Below are 22,524 nucleotides of genomic sequence, written 5' to 3'. Positions count from 1 at the left end.
CTCCATTTCAATACTAAATGTTAATAATGTTAATACTAAATACAATTGAAATTCAGTGAATTTTACTGTACAACATTCCTTTTCCTCATATTTTATTGGGTGATGAGTGGAGATGATTTATGATTTCATATTTGGATTCATCTTTTCATAGTTCAATATTTTTTTGGAAAACTAGAACTTTTAAAAATTAAAAATGTTTATGTATAAACTTCTCAGGTGTTCAAAAACTTCTTAAAACCTTTGCCTGTCCCTTTGTGAGGCAGGAGTATCATTATCTTAGTACGTACTATATAATCATATGATAATGGAAAGCTATATTAAAAACAGCTATAACTCCCTTGTTTTCGGGTATTTTTGAAAATGGGACTTACGCTTTAAAGAATTTGGGGTCGCTGAATCCAAATCCGAAATCAGAAATCTTCTATCTATATTTTTAAGGAAGTTAGACTTTGAGAAAAAGTGATGAGTCATACTTTTCGCAAACGGCGGCATAGTTGTTAGATCTGTCGGCTTATTCGTAAGATCCCCATGTGAAAGTACAGGAGAGCTGCAAAATATGAAATATGATCTTCCGTAATATGATATTCCAGGAGCGAGGTCTCTGCCGTGTGAAACTGGCCTATCGTGTGAAAGAGGCCTTAATGAAACCTGAATTTGTACATAAAAAATTAAGTCTCTGGAAAAAGGGCATATGTAATCTATTTTTCAATCATCTTTATTGGAATGAGTTAAACATATAATCATGTATAACTTCTAATGAACATGGAAACAAAATATTGAATTTTTATAAGGTAGTAACAGAATGTTTAATTTTTTCATAAAATATATATTTCAACTCAAACTAAAACTTTGGATGCATTTTTCTCAAAACGCAATTTTGCTCTATGTGCCCTTTTTCCGTATACCGCCTCAATTATATAAATTTTGCTTTGAAATGATAATTATTCTAGGATTGAGTTTATATTTGAGTTTAATTGGATAAATGATTAGGTATAGATTTGTTAATGTTAGATCAGTAAAAATTGTGAAGGGCTCGGTCGGTTATCCTTTCCCCCAGAGAACTAGAAACGAACAATATTATTTGGGACTGGCACTTCCCGTATCTGTGTGATAACTGTGACTGTTGTGATAGAACTTTACTGACTGTTACACCAGACTTTTAGGTGAAGGTAAAAAGTGTTCCAGACCACTCACTACACTACCAGTGCGAGACTAAAGCAGCCATTCTTCAGTGCGTTATGAGCTGAGTCATCTTTTGCTACTCATCTTCCTTGATCGAAACCGCTACGCTACCTTCTCTTCTGAGATGCTACAGAGTGTGAGCCGGGGACAATCACTCTGTGCCCGATCAAATCAAAATCAAATCAAATCAAATTTATTTGCCATAATATCGAAAATACAAATCAAAATAGACAATACAAAGTTTTACACATTAATATAAACAATTTCTATAAGTACATAAAAATAAAATTTGATAATAAAACTTATTATATAGGCGCTGCCTGCAAAACCTCTAAGGTTTGTGTGCTGGCAGCGAGTATCAATAACAAAATACAACACTAACAAATTTATTGAAGTGAAAAAGAAAAAAAGAAATGAACTTGGACCTAATTATTTAAAAAAGTTGTTAAAAGTACTTCATATGTGTATAAAATGAGCTATGTTTATTGATTTGATCCAGTCTGCTATTTTTTTTATATTAGTTTTTGTTGTCTTACTTGTAATTAGGTTCGATGGTATTAAATTGATCAACCTATTGCTTATATATGTGAATTGTCTCCGGCATACAGTAAGGTCAGTTCTGTTAATTTGGAAATTGGATTGCATTCGAAAATTATAAGTTCTGATTTGTGGTGTGAATAGGTTTCTGTTTTTAATTATATAAAGTATAATATTTTTCACATAAAGTTGTTTAACTGTCAAGACTGGGAATTCTGTAAAAATAAGATGTGTGGGGTATCATCTGGGTCGACCAAGGGCAGCTTTTATTATATGTCTCTGAATCAAGGAAATTTTGTTGAAATGTGTGTCCAATGCTCCACCCCAAACCCTAATCCCATACTGAAATACAGACTGAGCATAAGCGAAATATATTAATCTCAAAATAGATAAGTCTCCCAGACCGTTCAATCTGTAAAACTTGTGGATAATATGTTTCAATTTTTGACAAGTCTTATTTATGTGCGTATTCCATTTTAGTTGAGAATCTAATATCACACCTAAGTACTTGGTCTCTCTCACTCTCTCTAATGACTGACATGCACAGTCTCCACCTCCCTCCTGTAAGCCTTCACTATGGTGATCAGCCACAGACATCGTGTCTCAGCTTTCTACTCTTCGGCGAACACCAGAGTTACAAGGAAACGACAACGAGCATATAAGAGCAATAACAAGGAGGCCAACTCTCCCCTGGACCGATCAGCGTGGATGAGATAGCTATCTCCAATCTCATGTATGCTGTGCAGCAGACTAAGAAGCTGCAACCGACGTCTGCCGAGGACAACACCATGAAGTTCATCTGTGGAGGACTGACACTCCTTTTTCTGGGGCTGTTGGGAGCCTACTGCTTGTACGAGAGGTGCTACTTCCAGGTGTGTAGTCGCACGCCAACTTCACTACCACGATGGAGGCGCGTGCTCTGTCCAGCACGCCCGGAACCGGCAACAGTACCTGTAGCAGCCAAGCCACTCAACGTAGCGCCCCCAACTGCGATTCCACCAGCAAGCAACTCCATCCCTTTAGTCGACACCGCTCAACCAGTGCAGTACAGCAAAGTGTTATTGTGGCAAGTGTGAAGTGGAAAGAAATCAAAAGTATGAAGTGAGAAGCAATCGGGAGGGATAGTCACCCTTTTGCAAAGAAGGGGGTAGTGTGACATGGGTAGTATTTGATTACTTATTTATTGATTGATTTTTTCGTGTTTTGGATTTAAGATTTTTACAGGAGAAAAGACTCTGATATTAGAATAATAATTTCCGTAGTTGGACTTTAGTGAGAAAATATATAATTTAGTGAGTAAGTAGTATTTTTGCAGCGACAATAAGATTCTGCTAACTTATGTCTAAACGACTCTGGGAACCAGCAAATTTAGGGATATTTGCTAGTTCTCACGGATGAGGCGGCTCCACGAGGCAAGGACAAGGCGGATGTTTGGTAGCCTGTAGATATTTTCACAGAGGAATACTGCCAACCTGGCAAGTACCCGCTTGCCGAATCTCGTGAGAACCGACTCTTCCAATAGCAGCAGTTAGGCCTTCTGGCACACTGACGTGGAGAGGGGGGAAGTTTTCCGGATGGAAAGCTTCCAGTCGTTAAACAACCAAGGTATCGAGCGGATCAAAATCCAAACCGTATTGCAAAAAGTCAAGTTATTTTTGCGGCATTATGATATATGTGAGTGTCCTGTGGTTTGGGATTATGGTGGGAGTGATAGCTGTGGGTAAGTGCCAAAATTTCTAGCTCCTTATAAAACATTTTCACCCGGCCGAGACCCTAATTAATAAAATCATTGTTGTAGTAAATTTCTAGTTAGCAGAATCGTATTGGAAGGTAGTTTTAGGAGGAATAATATTTGAATAAAATGTACTGCATATTTCATTCTTTAAATTTCAAGTAATTGTCATAGCCTAATAAATGAGAAATTCTTTAGGTAATACCATGTTGTTGTCTATCCAGTTCCCATGACTCCTTTGAAGTAGTAATAAGATATCTTCAACCCCCATCAAGGGCGGTTACACCTTATGATTGATAATCTGGCACATATAAAAATTACGACTGGTGAGTCTATTATCTATACTAATTTGAGAACTTCCATAGCTTTGCTCACAGTAAATATTTCTTTTAATTCCAACTTGGCAAGTATTTTCATTAAATACAATAATAATTTAGATACAGTCCTCTCATTCTACAAAACATTTTTGGTCCTACGAGCCTAATTATCATTGAATCAGTGAATTTATTGAATTTGAAACTTGCTTTTTCCATTTATTATTTGTATTTAGATGTTGGAATCTCTATTTCAATACACGAGTTTTTTTTTGTATTTGTCGGTTCACGCTCAAAACAGGTTCAGGCTCAAGGTCGAATTGGACGACCTCATTATCTTCTTATCTCTGTCGAGCGTTCGACTTTATCGATCGATTATCAGCGAATAAACGATGAATATTATTGTAGTTATTGCTTTATAGCTTTGTACTTGAATGAGTCTGCTTTTCACTCGACTGCTTGGAAGTAAAGAAACATCGAATGGGATGTTCTTTTATTGTTCCTATTTTGCCTTTCGTTTTTTGTTGTTGTTTTTTTGTCATTTTGTATAGTATTTGTTTATGTCATTTCGTTGGTTAATATGACAGACAAGGTAGAAAATACGTTGAAAGTCTTGCAAGCAAGAAAACAACATTTATTCTTACAAATTCAGCATTTGTATGACTTATCAAAAGGCATTGAGGATAAAAAGGTTGCCGATCAATTCATAATCTTAGGAGAGAATCTTCCAAAGACATTGGAGGAATTCGAAAGTTGCGTCTTAAGAATTCAAGAGTTGGAAATTGAGTTGAAAGAGGATTATGTTCCTGAATTCACAGATGCTCATCTCGATTTAGTGGCTTTCATTAAACAGGAATTGAAAAAATTAAATCAATCAGCTGAAACTGAAGTTGTATTAAATCCCACAGTTTCAGCAGTTACTCAATCAAATCCTGATCTCAATTTGCCACGTATAGAATTGCCGACTTTCGACGGGAACCAATTGAAATGGGCCAGTTTCTATGAGTTGTTCAAGGTTTTAGTCCATGATAACGAATCTTTGACCAATCAACAGCAGATACAGTATTTATTCTCACGATTAAGTGGTGAAGCGGCTAATCTTATTCAGCATGTATTGCCCATTGGGGCCAATTACCAAAATATATGGACGTCATTGGTTACTCATTATCAGGACACAAGATCTCAGACCGAAGCCTATTTGAAACATATTTTTGAATTCGAGGCTCTTAAAGTCGAAAGTAGGTGTGGTCTGACTGCAATTCTTGATGAGTAATAAAACGAGTTCTTTATGCAACCAGATGCACCACACATTGTTACATTTCGGGTTGAATGAGTCTAAAAGTAGTGTAGCGTCTGTGAGTGTTGAGAAAAATCTTTCTGTCACCTGTTATTCTGCTACTAATGGTAGTAATAGCATTGTCGTTTTGTCTACTGCTAGGGTGTTAGTGAAAATTTCATCTGGTGGATTACATGAACTTCGTGTTTTGTTGGATAGCGGTTCTCAATCGCATTTTATTACATCCAGTGCTTGTAAAAAATTGAATCTTCCAATTAGTAAATTAAATACTGTTGTTCACGGTTTTGGAGGAAAGGAGACGGTTGTACGTGGACGTACATGCTTCTCGTTTCAATCTAGAATTGACTCAGATATTTGTTTCTCCGTCAAGTCTCTCGTGGTAGAGAGTATTGTTGAACGGTTGCCCTCTTGTGAAATAGATAGGTCTAAATTGTCTCATTTGAGTGGATTACAATTGGCTGATGAACAATTCTATTCACCGAATACAATTGATGTGATTATTGGTGCTGAATTGTTACCTCATTTGCTGAAGTCTGATCGTGTGGTGGGAAAGGTGAATGAGATTACAGCTATAGACAGTCTTTTGGGTTATATCCTCATGGGAAGAGCTCCGGTTTTGTCGTCGTCATGTGATACGAGCAGTCATGTTGTGTGCAATCTTTCATTGGATAAAATGGTTCAAAAATTTTGGGGATTGGAAGAGTGCCCTGCCTCAACACGGCCGCTAAAACCTCAAGAAGTCGATTTTAAGAATAACTACATTTCATCTGTTTGTTGTACTGAATCGGGGAGGTTTATCGTTTCATTGTCATGGTTGAAATCCCCTGATAATTTGGGTGACTCATATAATTCTGCCAAACTACGTTTTTTGAATTTGGAAAGACGTTTGGAGTTGGATTCTACATCGTGTGTTGCCTATCACGAAATATTGAAAGACTATTTGAAACAAGGACACATGTCATTGATAACCGATCAGTCTGATAAGAGTGGTTATCACATCCCACATCATGCAATTGTTAAAGCAAGCAGCTCCACAACGCCAATTCGTATTGTGTTTGATGCTAGTGCTAAGACCACCACATCGCTATCATTAAATGAAATATTGCATGTTGGATCGAAATTGCAAATGGATATTTTTGCTGTGTTACTCAATTTTCGAAAGAAATTTGATCAACTCATGAAATATCTGTTTGTATGATATTATATTCTTAATATTAGTAGACAATAGAAATTTATACAATTTTTAAAATATTTTATTCTATTAAAAATACCAGCCAACAAATATTTCTGATCTGCAATTCAAATCTGAAATGCGTTATCTGGAGTCAGCCATTTTTGGTAGCCGCTCAGCTGATATAATTGTTACAACTTTAGCCGATAGATGGGGCAATCGGCAGTGCCAATCAGCCGACCGGTTTTTAAGTTTTAGATTTTAGGTTATGTTGTTAGGAAACATTGTCACCAATACGTAAGTTATTAAAATGATTTTATTTGCAGTTTCTATAAAAAAATGTAGATGGAGGAAAAATGTTGTATACATCACGAGCGAAAAATACTTTTTTTCCCTCAGGAAAATTGTTGCCCTCGGCTTTGCCTCGGGCTTCAAACTTTTTCCCACAGGGAGAAAAAGTTGTACTTTTCACTCTAGATATACAAATAACTATTGATCAGCTGATTCGTCTTACTCTGTAAGAACGAATTCTCATAGTGAAAGGTTAAAACAAAACAAGAGCTTATTTCAATCGTAATAAATATAACATATAATCGTAGTATAACAGTTTAATCATTATAAGTTTAATTTAAAGTTTATTTATTAGTTTTTCATTCAACTTAAATTATTTGCAATAATGTCAGGTAATAATATGGAAGATTTTGAAAATCAAGAAGAGGTTACACTCTGTTTGGAGAATACACTCATTTTTTTAGCAATGAATATTCAAAGTTATCCGGAGGTATTACAGAAGAGTCAAGCACCAGAAATGAAAAGAAAAAAGGATGCTGCATTAAAAACCCTAGTAGTACGTTACCAAGAAAACTTTGGGATCCCGATAACAGCCAAGCAGTTGATGAAGAAGGTAAACAACATGAAAACGAGACTAAGGAAGAAAACTGACCTAAACAAGACTGGAAACGAGAAAATTGAACTGAATAAATGGGAAAAAATCTTATTTGATACACTGGAGGGGGGAAGTAATCCCACAATCGGAAATATTCCAGGTAATTAACTATTAACCGGCTGCTGTTCCATATTCCTCAAATGAGTTTCAGCTGTAACATAACATAAACATTCATTTTTGTCATTCATGTGAGATAGGCGAAATATCATATTCCCGAAAATCATACAGTTTCATGTAGCCAAACTGTAAAGTATAACAACGACCTAAAAGATGAAGAAACCTTGAAGAGTTTGAAAAGTGAAAGGGTAGGTCAGGGGGTGAGGTTTTTGCTTTTAAATGTCAAAATTATTGTATTATTCGAATGTTTTGATAATTGTAAAGCAGAAACAGGAAGTTTGTGTTAAATAGTTTGGCTACACATCACCATACGACTTTTGGGAATGCGATATTTTGCCTACCTATCAACATCAAGACCAACTGGATAACTTGTAGTTATTTAGAAGGTCAAGGTTGTATTTTAGGCCGCGGTTACATTGGATTGATTGGATGCGAGTTACGCGCTCACATTTGATGCAAACTTGCGAACTATAGTGAGGTCCACGTTATAATGGCACTGAAGAAAGATAGGAGAACAAAGTTGCTGATCATCTGTCTTGTCAATGCCTTCTATAGACGGTTACTGATGGTATCTGATACAGGTTTATTGCTGTAATTAACTGTTGATTATCGTTTTAAATGATCAATTTTATTTTATCAAGCAAGAAATCATATTTTTCAATAATTTCATAATGAATTCTTATAACTAAGATGAAATATTTTGTTAATTAATTATTAATTCTGCATTGTTAAAAGACGATCTGGCAAGAAAAGCGAGGAAGAGATAGCGCTATCTACTTTGTTAAATGATAGACAAGGATAGTAATACAATTGCCAATCAACACTGCCATTATAACGTAGACCTCAATATAGGTATAATCTTAAACCAGCTATAGAATGGACATGCTGGGAAGTCTAGCCTCCGAAGCCAACATCTACATCCATGTCGCCCCATCGTGACGTCAGCATCGGATAGAAAACTTTTCTGTTACTAACATACTGCATTGGATTACATTTTACATTTACATTTTCAGGAGCAATACAATGTGGGGTTTTGACACCACAAAACAAGCAGCAAGAAAAAACAAAACCAAGCAAACTATCAAAGAGAGAGCTGTCAACTTGTGATCTGACCAGCAGCTGGCATGAGGACTCCGGGTACAGCATCCAGAGCTTATGCTCTAATCTTGTTTTGGAGTATAGAGAGGAACCACCAAAAAAAAATCCATTCAAAGACTGAAAAATTTGAAACTTTAGAAACAAAAAACCTCTCAACTGCAGAACTGCAGAGACTTGTTCTGTTAGAACAGTTGAATGCAGCAAGAGCACAAAAAGAGGCTGCTCTAGCCCAGATTGAATATTTTAAAAAGCAAAATGAAATCATTACTTTCAATCTCGTATAGCAATTTTTTACTTTTTTCAAATGTTATAGGTTATGTATGTATAAATAAATTTCTATAAAAACGTTTGATCATAATATTTTTTTAATAATGGTAAATATCATGTTTTCATATTTAATTTCATAATTTGATTTTATATTAAACTAGACAAGAAGAAACTTTTGAATTAAATTATTTAATAACAACTTTATCTTGAACTTTCCTTTTTATATTCAAATTAGGATATTCTAAAGGTCAATGTCTGAGTAACTTATAAATGAAACTGAACTCATTTTTATAATTATAACAAACAATCGATGGTAGCTGTCAATTGACGCCTGACTTGACATCCTTTCTGCCGGATTTGTCTCTCATTATCATTTTCAACTATAACTGCTTGACAACTGTCATCATCGCCATTCATTTCTTCATCTAATGGGTCGGGAAAGTCTGGATCTTGCAAGTACTTGGCAACATTATGCAGTATTATACAGCATACAACTAGTTTTGGAACTTTTCTTAAAGGTACTCTGCAAGGGTGGTGTGTAAAGGGAAATCTCCTCTTTAATTGACCAAAACATCGCTCAATAATTACTCGTTCTGATTTGAACAGTTTGTTGTATTTTCTTTTTTCAGGGGTTTGTGGATTCAAATAAGGGGTCATTAACCAGGGTTCAATTGCATAGCCAGTCTCCTAACATCACACAATGTTCAAATCATTTCACCTTTTCTCGTATCAGTGAGTTCTTCCATATTCTGGAATCGTGAACAGAGCCCGGCCATCTTGCATCTACACTTGTGAATTCTTCTTTTGCATTACAAGTACATTGTACATTAATGGTTGTTAATCCCTTCCCGTTGACATATTCATCACCATGATCAGTTGGCTTTAAGATTTTAATGTGTGTGCAGTCAACAACTCCAATACATTTAGGAAACTTGAAGCGTTCTTGCCACTCTAATTTTGCTGCATTGATTTCACATTGATTAGAAGGAAATTTCACTCAAACATTAACTTTCTGGACAATCAAATCGCTCACTTCATCAATTGTTTTGGACACTGTTGATTGATGAACATGTAGTTCCTGAGAAATTCCTGATTGATATCCAGGATTGGCCATGTATCTGGAAAACAGACATTTCAGATGATAGAAATAAATACTTTTTCAAGTACAATTTAAAATGTTATCGGCCAGTTGCACAAAAGAAAATTACATTCAATTATAAAGGATGACATCATCATCTTATGGAGCTGAATAGGGAAGTAAGCTGTTGCAACAGCTCAGTTAAATGTTGTCATCTAAATTTAATTTTCTTTTGTGCAATTTGACCAAAGAATTAGTGCTTTCGTGTATGTGGAACTTTTGTGAAAGTAAAGTTGTTACTTAAGCAAGTAATAGCTACCTACTGAGACAGATATTACTTGCAAAATTAAACTTTTAAACATATCCGCTTTGCAAGTCAAACTTTCGTGCATGTTATTGATGTTTAGGCCTAAAGTAAGGTCCACGTTATAATGGCAGTGTTTGGTTAGCAATTGTATTGCTATCCCTGTCTATCATTCAACAAAGCAGATAGTTCTATCTATTTCTCGCTCTCCTCTTACAATGTAGAAAAATAATTAATCAACAAAATATCTTATCTTGATTATGAAACCATTGAAAAATATAATTTCTTGCTTGATAAAATGCAACGTTGTTCTCCTATCTTTCTCCACTGCCACTATAACGTGGACCTCACTACAAGTTGTTCTGCATGTTGGTTGCAGGTGCTACTCACTTGAGCGCTACATGCTACATGCTAGTGTAAACACCGCTTGTTTTTGGTCGTCTGCTCTGTTTTCTGAATTGAGTTTTAGGTTATTTTGAGATCTGAATTTTAAAATAATAGCGTAAAACATCTCTATAATTATCTCCAGCATAATCTTATAATTTCAATAGCCTTTTTATAATTTTCTAAATTCTCATCTTCTTAAATGCCTATTTCCTATTCTGTGATGGCAGTAACATAACAACAAGGGCACTGCCCCATTGGAACTCCATCCATTAGGTATCTTTAGTATTTAATCTCTTGTAGAAATAATAGTGCTATATATCACTTTTAAAAAATTCAATTAACATTTAACTTGTTAGAATGCTATTACATCTATTGAAAAAACAGTCAATTTTGCTTTAATAATTATTTATACTAACCTCAAAAAAATCTGCATCTTTTGTATAGATGTTAGAGCTCCTCCTCTCTTTTCATTTATATTTCCAATGAAATGTTCAGCCAGCCACTGTACATTTTGATGGTTGAATCTAAAAAGAGTTTTATAGTTCTCAACTATTGGTTGTGATCGTATCTGGTAAAGTTTCCTCTTCCTCACACGAATTAGTTGAGCCATTTCACTATGAGCAAAAGGTGATAAGCTGCTCTAGACTAGACTCACGTTTTTTGAAGCATTTGCTTCAAAAGTTGAGCAAATGCTCTAGTTTATTCATACAATTTTGAGCAAAAGCTTTTACTTATGAGCAAATGCTCAAATTATTTTTTTGATGAGCATGAGCAAAAGGTTTTGCTCACGTTTATTCATAAAAAATGGAGCAAATGCTCCATATTTTAGAAGTATGAGCAAATGCTCAACTTTATTCATATGCCCCAATGTATTACGAATATATTAGCAACGAATGAATATATTAGCTGGCTTCAAGAAATGTGGCATCGTGCCTTACAATAGGAACATCTTCAAGGAGGATGAATTTGCTCCTTCAACGGTAACAGTTCATCCTGCTTCAGCCCAGCCTAACTCAGCCTAGACAGTAAATGAAGAGATCCAACTTGATATCAATGAAATTCATCCACTTGCTGGACCCTCTAAAGCAATGTCACCGGAAGAAGTGAGACCATTCCCAAAATCTGAACCAAGAAAAGCAAATAGCAGAGGAAGGAAGAAAGGAAAAACCTGCATATTAACAGACACGCCTGAAAAAAATCGAATTGAGGAAGAAAATAGATTGGGGATGGAGAAAAAAGCTAATCTGATTCAAAAAAGTTTCAAGAGAAAGCTAAGTTTACCAAAAGTAAAACAAGAGAATAGACTTATTAAGAGATCTAAGAAATTGAACACAAACAAAAAAAATACACTAAGCCCTTCATCATCTGATACAGATGACTTGCAAAAATCAAATGAACTGAGTCCTATTGATAGTGAGGAAAGTGAGAGTGAAGATGAATTCGAGGAAGTGAAGGAAGATGGGGAAAACATTAACATAAATGATTTTGTCTTGGTAAAATTGTGCTCAAAGAAAACTGTTCGCCACTTTGTTGCACAAATAACAGAAACACATGGAATCTCCAAATTTACTGTCAACTTTCTAAGTAGAAAAATGTTCCTGGTTCTTTCAGATTTGTGATGCCCGATGTTTCAGATCAAAGTACTGTGGATATAAGAGACTTGGTTGTTAAATTAGCTCAACCCAAGGTTTCAGGACGGACTAAAAGAGCAATGAGCAAATTTTGTTTTAAATTTGATTTGAATGATTTCAACATGGGCTGATATTAGATACGATGTATTTGTGAGAGAAAAAATAAAGATTTTCAAATAAATATATTCAAACAAAGTTTTGGAGTTATTTAGTACAATTTCCTTATGATGCGTGAATTTGAAACGACTTCTAATCTAAAAATAGGCGAGAGCACATTTTTCTGTCCGATCACTGGATTTGGCGAAAATAGATGAAAACTGGAAAACGAACCGAAAATACGAGGTTTTTGGGCCATTCTGTATCTAGTACAAGGAAATTTTGCATGAAGAAATTGGTTCTGAACTCCTCTGAAGTAAGCAAATAAAATACTGTATTAAAAAATCAGAACTACAATATAAATATTGCAAGCACAAATTTATGTAGTGAATAGACTATATAGGTTACAAACATGTCTTTTTTGGGACATATCGGTGTATTTCGGGTGGAAGGAGAAAGTTGGGACAGCTATATTGAACATTTCTAATTATTTATTACCAGTAACGATATCAAAGATGAAAAAAAGGTCAGTATTTTTCTGACAATGGTTGGAGTCAAAGCCTTTTCTTTGCTACCTACGTGACTTGTGTAGTCCAGCTAAACCAGCAACAAAGAAGTTTGAGGAACTCACCAAAGTTATTATCAAAGAACTTTTGTATCCTAAACCCAATATTATAGCAGAACAGTCAGAGAAATCAACTACTCAATGAATTCGTATCTGAATATTCTGTACAGCTTAAGAAACTATCTATTCCCTGTGATTTCAAAGATAGGCTAACCTCATAACCAACTTCGAGATTGGTTAGTGAGTGGTCTTATCAAAGACAATATTAAACAACGACTATTGACTGAAAGTGATCTTACTCTTGAAAAAGCATTTCAAATTGCTACTTCATTTGAAGCTGCTGAGAAAATGCTGCTGCATTAAGTTTGTCAACAACTTATTCACCAGCCGTGAATCAAATTGTATCTGATTTGTATCAAATTTTGTAAGGACAAAATCAATCATAACCAGCCCAGTAGTCTCGGTCTACCAATCAAGAGGTTATGAATCAGTTTGCTACTGTTGCGATGTGAAAGGTTATCACACAACCAATAAACGTAAGTATCGTAATCTTACTTGTAATTTCTGCTCTAAAAAATGACATTTACAGAAAGCTTGCCGTCAGTACAAAAATAATTTTTCAACTAATCAACAAAAAGCTGAAACAAGTTCCAGTCGATGTATCATATATAATTAACTGAATTATAATTCAGTATATTAATTATATATTAATTAACTCCTTCATATATTAATTAACTGAAAATAAGTGATACTATCGCCAATTATCAAACTAACACCTATAGTGATGATGAACACAAATTGTTTAACATGGACTTCTCTAGATTGGAAAAAGTTGCACCAATTACTCTACATCTGGATGTGTCTCATGTTATCATAAATTTCGAGATAGACACGGTTAACATTTTTAACACATCAAGTTGAATCCGACAGACTTGGTTCTCAATGGGCCCGTTCTGTGTACATAGAATGTGGTAAATTGTCCGATTCACAATTTACCAATTAAAAAATTCCGCGTCTCATGGGAAGAATTTTGACAGATTCTGTACCAGAAACCAGTTCCAGTTCCAACTTTCTGTTGCACAAAACAGGTGCAGGCAAAACAGCAACATCTTCTGCTTTCTTTACATGATAGAACCAACTCCAACCAAGATGTCAAATAACGACAAACATTATGATTTAAATGGATTTATCTATGTTGTGAATGCTACAGAAGAAGTTCATGCTTCTCTTGAAGGTAAGTTTATTTTTTATTTTGACTATTAATTGTCTATTATTGAACTATTATGGAAACCAACCTGTCCTGAAAACATCATGATAATAACTGTTGATAACATGATAAAAGCTGTTCATATTTTAACCGTTATTTGGTAGAGAGTTAGTGGGGAGGATATTTTTATATTCTTTCCGAAGAATGGACATTGATATGTCCAAAGCTCCGCCAATTTATGTAGATGCATAACAATATAATTATTATCTATAGTTATTATATTACAAATTGCTTTTTCATATCATATACAGTTCAATAATTATTTTCTTAGTCTATATCATGTAAATTCATCTATAATTTTGCTGTATTGTAAGGTATTGTATATAAGTGTATAAGACAGTATATATTGTAATCTACATAAATAAAGTACTCAATCAATCAAACCGTGATTAACTTTATGATCCAATCAGAGAAGATGTTTTTAAAAATACGGCTTCTCTGATTGGTTCTCGTGGAATTAATCACGGTTAAAATTTAACCGGTTTTAGTGCAACCGGCACTGATAATTATAGAATATTTCCATTTACAACATAGCCAACCTAGACGAACCTATAAAGTATTCTTTGATCTGTTATAGCCAACATAAAATATTTGCGTGCACTAGCACCAGCTTTAAATAATAAAATTGATTTGATAGTTGAAATAATTATTATCATAATACACTACAATAACTGAACCAATAACCAATAACTGAACCTTTGTTAACTGGAACAATTTACTGTACACAATTCCTACACTCATGAAAAGATTATGCTTCTAGGTTGCTTATTTTTTGATGTCAAATATTCTTTGATCTGTTATAGCCAACATAAAATATTTGCGTGCACTGGCACCAGCTTTAAATAATAAAATTGATTTAATAGTTGAAATAATTATCATAATACACTACAGCGGCCTTTGTTAATTTACGCAGTTACTCTACAACACTTTTTGGTGGAAATTAATTTCAAAACTGCGCGCCAAAAACTTGAACCACTTGATCTGAAGTGGTGTTCCATGGGAACAACCATTCACGTGATCGGCACCAGTCACGTGATGGAACAATTTACGATTGGAACTGGGACAATTTACTGTACACAGAACGTACACAATTCCTACACTCATGAAAAGATTATGCTGCTAGGTTGCTTATTTTTTGATGTCAAATATCAAGGACTCACTCAAGAATTACCCTTGTATGTTAGATCAAATGATTAGAGGTCTTTAAACGCCTCTCTGATTGGTTCTTGTAGCATTGCATTTAACCGGCATTTACAGAGTGTCCACTAAATCAGGCTCAGAAAATTCCCCTTATATTTATTTGTGATTAAAAAATTGAAACAATTTTAAGTGGAAATTTGCCTTTACTAATATAATTGACTATTCATTCCAGAAACGTTGATCAAGATTGATTCTACTAATCAATAGAGTTGCTTGAATATGACCTTATACCTTTACAACTGGTTTCAAATTTTACATAGATATTTATCACTGCTACTTGATAGACTATTGTGTTCATCAATGATATTGTTATCAATAGTGAAAATAAATTTGTAAAGCTGTTCAATGTTAGGAGGAATTTAGTGATTCAGAAATATTTTTAAATTCTGCATATAGACTAATGAAAGCCACTGTACTATGTCAATTAACAAGCGGTTTGTGCGAAACAAATTTTAGCATTCCTGTATGTGCCGGTTTTATTATTTGTATTGTGAAAAAATACGTTGTCAAAAAAATAAGAGATTAATTACGGTACGATGATTTGGCCAAAAATCTCAAATAATTAAAAAGTAATTTTGATTCTATCTCTTTAACAAAACTCACTCAAAGAATTATTAATAGATGAGTCAGTGGCGGTACTTCTGAAGACAGCAATCAGTGGTTGAGCTGTGTTAGTATTTATACTGATTACTAAGTCTTTCATTTGGAAGTTTTGTGGTAAAATTTTGTGATTTATCATTACTATAAGACCTACAGTGTGTGTTAGCAATTACCAGCTGGCCAGAGGTATCTAGCCATGAAACGCACTCTTGCTGTACCCTGTACTTGAAGTCTTATTAAATAGAGAACTATTACATTTTTATAACATTAATAGCGATATACAATTAATAGTAGCAGTAGCGATATTACTATAATGATTAGATGTAAGTTCATTTGGACCATGATTTAGTGAAGCATTGTCAGCGTCAGCCATCGTTGTGAAGTGGTTGGTTTACCTACTATGATAAGAACCGTGTAAAAGTGCTGGTTACCGGTGGAGAGCTTGGAAGTAGTCGGTAGCGCACTGCGGCTGGCAGCAGTGGAGGCCGACCGTCGAGTTGATGCCGAGTGCCGAGTCCCACACGAGCGACGAGCACACTCGGCGAGCTTCGAACTCCTCGAGCAGGAATGGCCTCGATGAAAGTGTGGGCCGGCCGCATTCGCACTCCGTAAAGCAGTCCAGGTAGGAGACCAGTGTCGGCGGCAGCGTTTTCGACGAGTATCGTGTACTGCAAAATCAACGAAAAGCCTCATTTCTACAAACGAAAGACAGCATTGAAACTATAGCATGATTAATATTAGCTAAAAGATAAATATAAAAAATGTGTATCAATTATAGCCACCTTGTGACGGCAATGGAGGGGGCTGTGGAGGGAGGGAGGGTGCTGGGGCGGAGGAGAGTGAAGATGGTGAATGATGTCAGGGAGGAACGAAAATACTTCATGCTGAAGATAATCGCACAGGACAGAGAGGAATGGGCAAGTAGGTATCATGTATGGATTTGCCCTAGGGCAGAACACTGATGATGATTATGATGATGATGATGATGATGATGATGATGATGATGATGATGATGATGATGATGATGATGATTGATTGATTCTTTTTAATCTCCATTTGACCTGACTCTGATATGTTATTAATTGGTATTGTTTTAATCATTAATAGATATGTTGTTGTTGTTTTCCTGTTATAGTTAAATTTAAGTATGATCTAGACTGATTCAGAGAGTGGTTTAAAAGTTGCATTTTTCAATGTTTTGCTTACACGCCCATATCTTGTGAAAATTGCGTTCAACCGACATGACTAACTATTCAGAAATAAAGCTTGATAAATTCTCTACAATATTTGTTCTGTGGTAATTTGTGATATCTCCAACAGTTTTCGAGATATACGCTCTTAAAAGTGTAAACTTGTTAAAATAACAGCTTTTAATCCTATTTTTTGATGTTTCAGGGCCTACAACTCTCCAACAATTTATCGTAAAAATGAATGATCACCGTAGATTTGTAGAGCTTTGTTTTCTGTTGAATTTGATGTATTATTTTACAACTTAATGTTTTGCTTCTATTGTTATAGCAGATTCAATGTGGGGGTGAAATTTTCAACTCTGCAACAAGTATCAACTTAGCAGTTCCACACCTTCAATAGACGGGCTAGAGATGCGTATTTTCGCTATGTTTACCTCCCAACTAATCTTCATTAAGCTACAAAGTAGTCGAAAATTGTGTACCAGAGGTTCCAGACTCGAATTTCATTGTCAAGTGATCAATTGTTACAATATTAAAATTTCACCCTCCACATTGAACCAGCTATACATAACAATAGAAGGAAAACATTAAGTAGTGAAATAATCAAATCAAATTAAATCAAATCATTAGAAGCAAAACATTAAGTTGTAAAATAATACATCAAATTCAACAGAAAACAAAGCTCTACAAATCTACTGTGATCATTCATTTTTACGATGAATTGTTGGAGAGTTGTAGGCCCTGAAACATCAAAAAATAGGATTGAAAGTTGTTATTTTAACAAGTTTACACTTTTAAGAGCGTATATCTCGAAAACTGTTGGAGATATCACAAATCTCCACAGAACAAATATTGTAGAGAATTTATCATGCTTTATTTTTGAATAGTTAGTCATGTCGGTTAAACGCATTTTCCTCAAGATATGAGCGTGTAAGCAAAACATTGAAAAATTCAACTTTTAAACCACCCTCATCCCTTTAGCACAAGGAATAGGGATGGGAACTTTTGATATGTTCACCCCCTAACTGGTCCCAACAAAGCTGCGAACTCAAAAATTGTGTTCAAAACATTCTCTCCAAATTCCTTTGTTAATTGGTCTATTTTTGCATAACTGAAGATCTCACACTCAATACTGAATCTGCTGCAACAGTCGTGGGGATGTGCGTAAACTTGTGAAATTATACATCAAATTGAAGAAAATTTGATGCTCTATAAGCTCATGATCTGCATGGACTTTTCCCATCGATATTCAAAAAGTTATAAGAGCAAAAATAGCAAAAAATTGAAGGAAAATGTGTGTTTTTTATGCCACATCTTTTAGAGGGGATATCTCGAAAAGTAAAAGAGATATAGAAAAAGTTGTTGTATCAATATTGTAGGAAATAATGTAAGCTTTAATTTCTTATAGAATAGTCATGCCTGTAAAATGCATAATTTTCGAGTTATATGCGAGAAACCAAAAAATGGTACCTTTGAACCACCCCCACCCCCTTCGCACGGTGGGTAGGGGTGGGGACTTTTGATATGTTTACCTCCTCACTACCCTAAACGGAACTGCGGGGTCAAAAATTGTCTTCCAAACTTTTCCCTCTATACTCTTTTTTGAGCATTCATTGCCTGGACTAAATGACATTTTAAAAGTTGATAAATAACCATCCTTTAGTGAGGTCCACGTTATAATGGCAGTGGATAAAGATAGAAAAATAGCGATGCCGATTCTCTGAAGTAATTAATTATATTTCTACATTGTCGAAAACATAATAATTGACATCGTTTTGGAACTAGAAATGGATAGTACCACCGGCTTTGTCGAATGATAGACAAGGATAGCAAAACCAAAGTTGATCAAATACTGTCATTATAAAATGGACCTCATTAGACTTCATCCATGCTTCAGTTAGTCTACACGTATAGGTTAGATCTACTCGTACCGGTATAAATAATATTGAAAGGTTATTTCTGAATTATTTCCATTAGAATTACTTATTTTAAATAGGATTTCTATTATTTTTAAAAGAAATTGGAATAGAATACCTACCAAATAACTTAATTTCTGATGTTTTGAAATTTATGTTTTTGAAATATCACTGTCGAAGCAGCTTTTTAAATTAGCCGCCAACTAATCTCAGTTATTAAAGCTAATTTTTGAATCAAATTATGAAAAATTAGTTTTCTTGATCAATTTGACATTAAATTAATTATTTTATCAAGGAAATGATAATCATTATTAGATCAAATTCAATAGGATGAATTGATTAACAGATGTGTTTACTCAGTGAAAAAATGGAGAGACTTAGCAACGTTTTTCTCCTATCTTTCTTTACTGCCATTATAACGTGGACCTCACTATAGTTTTGTATTAATTGTAAAGTAAGATTTACTTTGAACTGTGAGCATTGGTTGAATGGGAAGCGTTTTAACTATTTATAATGAATGCTAACCGTTACAAGTGAATGTCACTGCAGTAGATAGATGAAAATGGTTAACCTGTTATTTCAATATCATACCGTACACTGAACACATTTGTTTGAGTAAAAAATATAATTATTATGATCAGACCATTGTCATAATATACAGAATGTTTCAGAAGTAGTGTCGAACATTTTAGGGTATTGTTCCTGGATGATAGGAGACTACAAATGTCGTATTTGAAGTGTCCAAAACTCAACGATTATCCTTATAGCTGCCATTTTGTTTTTTTTTTTTTTCACTTAGGAATTTTTATCTCTAGAATGAAATGTATTGATGTGAAATTTGGCATGAATATTTATGCTATACAGACTCAACTTCAAAAAATAAAATAAAACATGTTCTAAGTAAATTTCCAAAATGGCGGCCATTTAAAATTTTTGATTGCAAATTTCACGAAAACCGTTCACTTTACAAAACATTTACAAGGGATGTTCGACACTACTCCTGAAACACTCTGTATAAATCATAATATACAGGGTGCTCTGAAAAAAGATGCCTATAAGTCAGGGTGTGATTCCTCACATCAAAAGTAGAAAAAAGTTCTAATTAACATAGGTCCGAAAATGCTTGGTTACCAAGTTTTACAGAGTGAAAGATTTCGTCTGAATTTCAGTTCCCCTGCTGAAACGAAGCCCTATGGGTATTTGTTGGCTGTCAATTAAGATGTATAATTTAGCGTATTTTATGTAAAATTAACTGGAAAATTGAATAAACCGTTTCCAGACGGACGGTTTACCTACAGTAAGTTCCAAGATATATGACGAATTTAAATACACGGAACTTGGTCTCGAAAAACAAGTTCCTTCAAGATTTGAAGCAGATTTACTATATTAAATTTACAATAAACACAACATATTTTTCACAGAACTTGCAGAAAATTTAATTTCGAAGAGAAAGATGTAAAATAAGTCTATAATAGACAAACGCAAACTAAAAAAATAATCTTTAATTACATACTAAACGATGAAAATTAAGACAAAATCTGTTAAGGTTTCTTTGTCAGGGAGGTCTCTTTGTCTCAAAAAAGTTGTTTTGTACTCAGGGTACCTTGAAACCTATAGAAATTCGGGTACCTTGATTTTTTGGAAAGGAATACTTTCCTTACCTATGGTAGGTAATAGGGCAAGGAAAGTGATTGACTAAGTGAGATCTAAGATTTAAGTCGACGGTTTGGCATTTCTCTTAATGTTTAAATGTTTGAATGTTTAAATGTTTATATGTTGCGCATTTACGGCGAAACGCGGTAATAGATTTTCATGAAATTTGACAGGTATGCTCCTTTTTAAATTGTGCGTCGACGTATATACAAGGTTTTTGGAAATTTTGCATTTCAAGGATAAATAAAAGGAAAAAGAAGCCTCCTTCATACGCCAATATTGGAGTAAAAATGAGACTATAGAATTATTCATCATAAATCAACTGTCGAGTGGATTATAAAACGCATGCCATGAGGCATGCAATTCAATATCTCAATGAAACTTGGTAAAAAATCAGCAGCTGTGTAGACTATAAATTGCATACCTCATTGAATGCAATTTTTATGCACTCTTAAATAGGATGCAAAGAACTTAATATAAAAGCTTGTCTGGGTGCTTAGATGTCTTCTGGGTTTCTCGCGCTGAATTCCGGAAAGCGTTATATGATAATTAAATCTTGTATAAGCATGATCTGATCAAATAAATAGTTGGTGTATCAGTGTGGATGTGCATATGGTTTGAGACGTCGTTCAGTTATAAATGTTATTTATTCTATTGATAAAATTCGTATTCCTTAATTTTTATATATTTTGAATTCCCAATTTGTTTCATTTTTACTTTTTTCATAAGTATATGAAATCTTTGTATTTTTCATTTTTGAATTAGGTGGTATTTTTTTGTTTGTATTATTTATTATTACATGAGTTCGAATTATTTTTATCATTATTTTTATTTTTTTCATTTGTATCTGTACAATTTTTATTGTTGAGGAGACATTTGAGGAAACCCGTTGTCTCCATTGTGAATAAATAAATAAATGAACTATTGATTGCGTGCAATAACGCATGCAATTAATAACTAAAATAACATTGTATTGTCTCTCGAACTATCTCTGCTTTAAACTTGGGCTGTCCTGTTGTGAGTATGTCTTGAAGGAGATTAGCTTTTGATGTTAGCATTTTTGATACACCAACCCCAACAGCCATTAGCCGTTATCACACCGATATCTCGCCGACACGACATACAGACAGGATTTACTCTGATGGACAGTATAAGGGGAGGCTGCGGTTTAAACTGCGCGAGGTCTACTGTTCACAGAACTACTAGTAAGCAGCGTACTTATTTTACTTGTTTTGTCTCCATATGCCAGTTGTGAGTAGTCTTTGCTAGAACATCGTAATATTTGCCTTCTGAAATTCTCGCATTTTATGAAGTTTTTGCCTATGTCTGATTCAGGAAAGAAAATATCCAATAGGCTACAGCGTACAATACAAAATATATACCTTTAGGCCGGCCACTAACGATAGAACAAGGAACATGTTTGGACACACATGTTCAACAGATGAGTTATGTCATCGGCTTAAGGTTTCAAACAAAACTTTTCGAGGTTAGGGTTTTGTATCTTCGATTTTTTGTTTTTCATTTTTTCTTTGCTGCCATATTTGAGGTTAAATTATTTCTTCAGCATTATAATTTGAAATTTTCCAGCATTTTATTCATAGATATTGTTTGTTTATTCCATGTTAGGAGGTGCTGCCAAACAGATGTTTTTGTTCGAATTCATTTCTGTTCACACATGTTCGACAGACATATCATGTCGTTAGTGGCCGGCCTTAGAACTTGTTGTAACATACAACATGTTCAAGCATATAGTGTTCATTTATCAATTATACAATTTTTTTTTCAGATAAAACACTAACTTGAGGTCGAGAAATACAGATGCGGCAAGTTGAGCTAAACTCGGGATCTCAAATTCGGTGTTTCTTTGGTTGCCTTGTTTGAAGTTATTTTTGGATATATCAAACAGGGTCAACCTGAGCGATCGAAAGGTCGAGGGCAGCCACTCTATTCTGTTGTTCGCGATTGAAAGATTTCTG

General features: G+C 34.4%; 2 protein-coding genes across 5 annotated transcripts in view; one reads left to right on the top strand and one right to left on the bottom strand.

Moving 5' to 3' along the window:
* Window positions 1–570: 570 nt before the first annotated feature.
* Window positions 571–22,524, bottom strand: part of LOC111051291 (leucine-rich repeat protein 1) — an 81,897-nt gene continuing 59,943 nt past the window's right edge. Inside the window, exons 5-8 of one of the 3 annotated variants that reach the window (XM_039432632.1) lie at window positions 22,348–22,521; window positions 16,221–16,457; window positions 10,847–10,954; window positions 9,283–9,779 (exon numbers count right to left, since the gene is read on the bottom strand). In XM_039432632.1, the coding sequence (XP_039288566.1) occupies window positions 9,659–9,779; window positions 10,847–10,954; window positions 16,221–16,457; window positions 22,348–22,521 (640 nt within the window). In that variant the 3' untranslated portion in view covers window positions 9,283–9,658. Of the gene's footprint in view, window positions 1,345–9,282; window positions 9,780–10,846; window positions 10,955–16,220; window positions 16,458–22,347; window positions 22,522–22,524 lie in introns of those variants that run through there. The other 2 variants (XM_039432634.1, XM_039432633.1) reach the window with 2 other exon arrangements.
* LOC111051284 lies at window positions 3,324–8,854 on the top strand. 2 transcript variants are annotated; one of them, XM_039432636.1, is made up of 2 exons: window positions 3,324–3,439; window positions 8,310–8,854. In XM_039432636.1, the coding sequence occupies exons 1-2, from the start codon at window positions 3,385–3,387 to the stop codon at window positions 8,513–8,515; spliced, it is 261 nt and encodes an 86-aa protein (XP_039288570.1). In that variant the 5' UTR covers window positions 3,324–3,384; the 3' UTR covers window positions 8,516–8,854. The 2 variants fall into 2 exon arrangements, with proteins under 2 accessions (XP_039288570.1, XP_022193453.2); XM_022337761.2 differs by lacking the exon at window positions 3,324–3,439 and adding an exon at window positions 7,000–7,279.

Source organism: Nilaparvata lugens, chromosome 7 (genome assembly GCF_014356525.2).
Source record: "Nilaparvata lugens isolate BPH chromosome 7, ASM1435652v1, whole genome shotgun sequence".
Lineage (NCBI taxonomy): Eukaryota > Metazoa > Arthropoda > Insecta > Hemiptera > Delphacidae > Nilaparvata > Nilaparvata lugens.
Note: the sequence above shows the minus strand (reverse complement) of the source record. Positions and strands in the feature narration are given on the sequence as shown.

Excerpts from the sequence above, each read along its gene's own strand:
- LOC111051284 (XM_022337761.2), top strand. The coding sequence starts at position 7,042 with ATGAAAAGAAAAAAGGATGCTGCATTAAAAACCCTAGTAGTACGTTAC. Across the intron at positions 7,280-8,309 it reads CACAATCGGAAATATTCCAG|GAGCAATACAATGTGGGGTT; the intron begins GTAATTAACTAT and ends TTACATTTTCAG.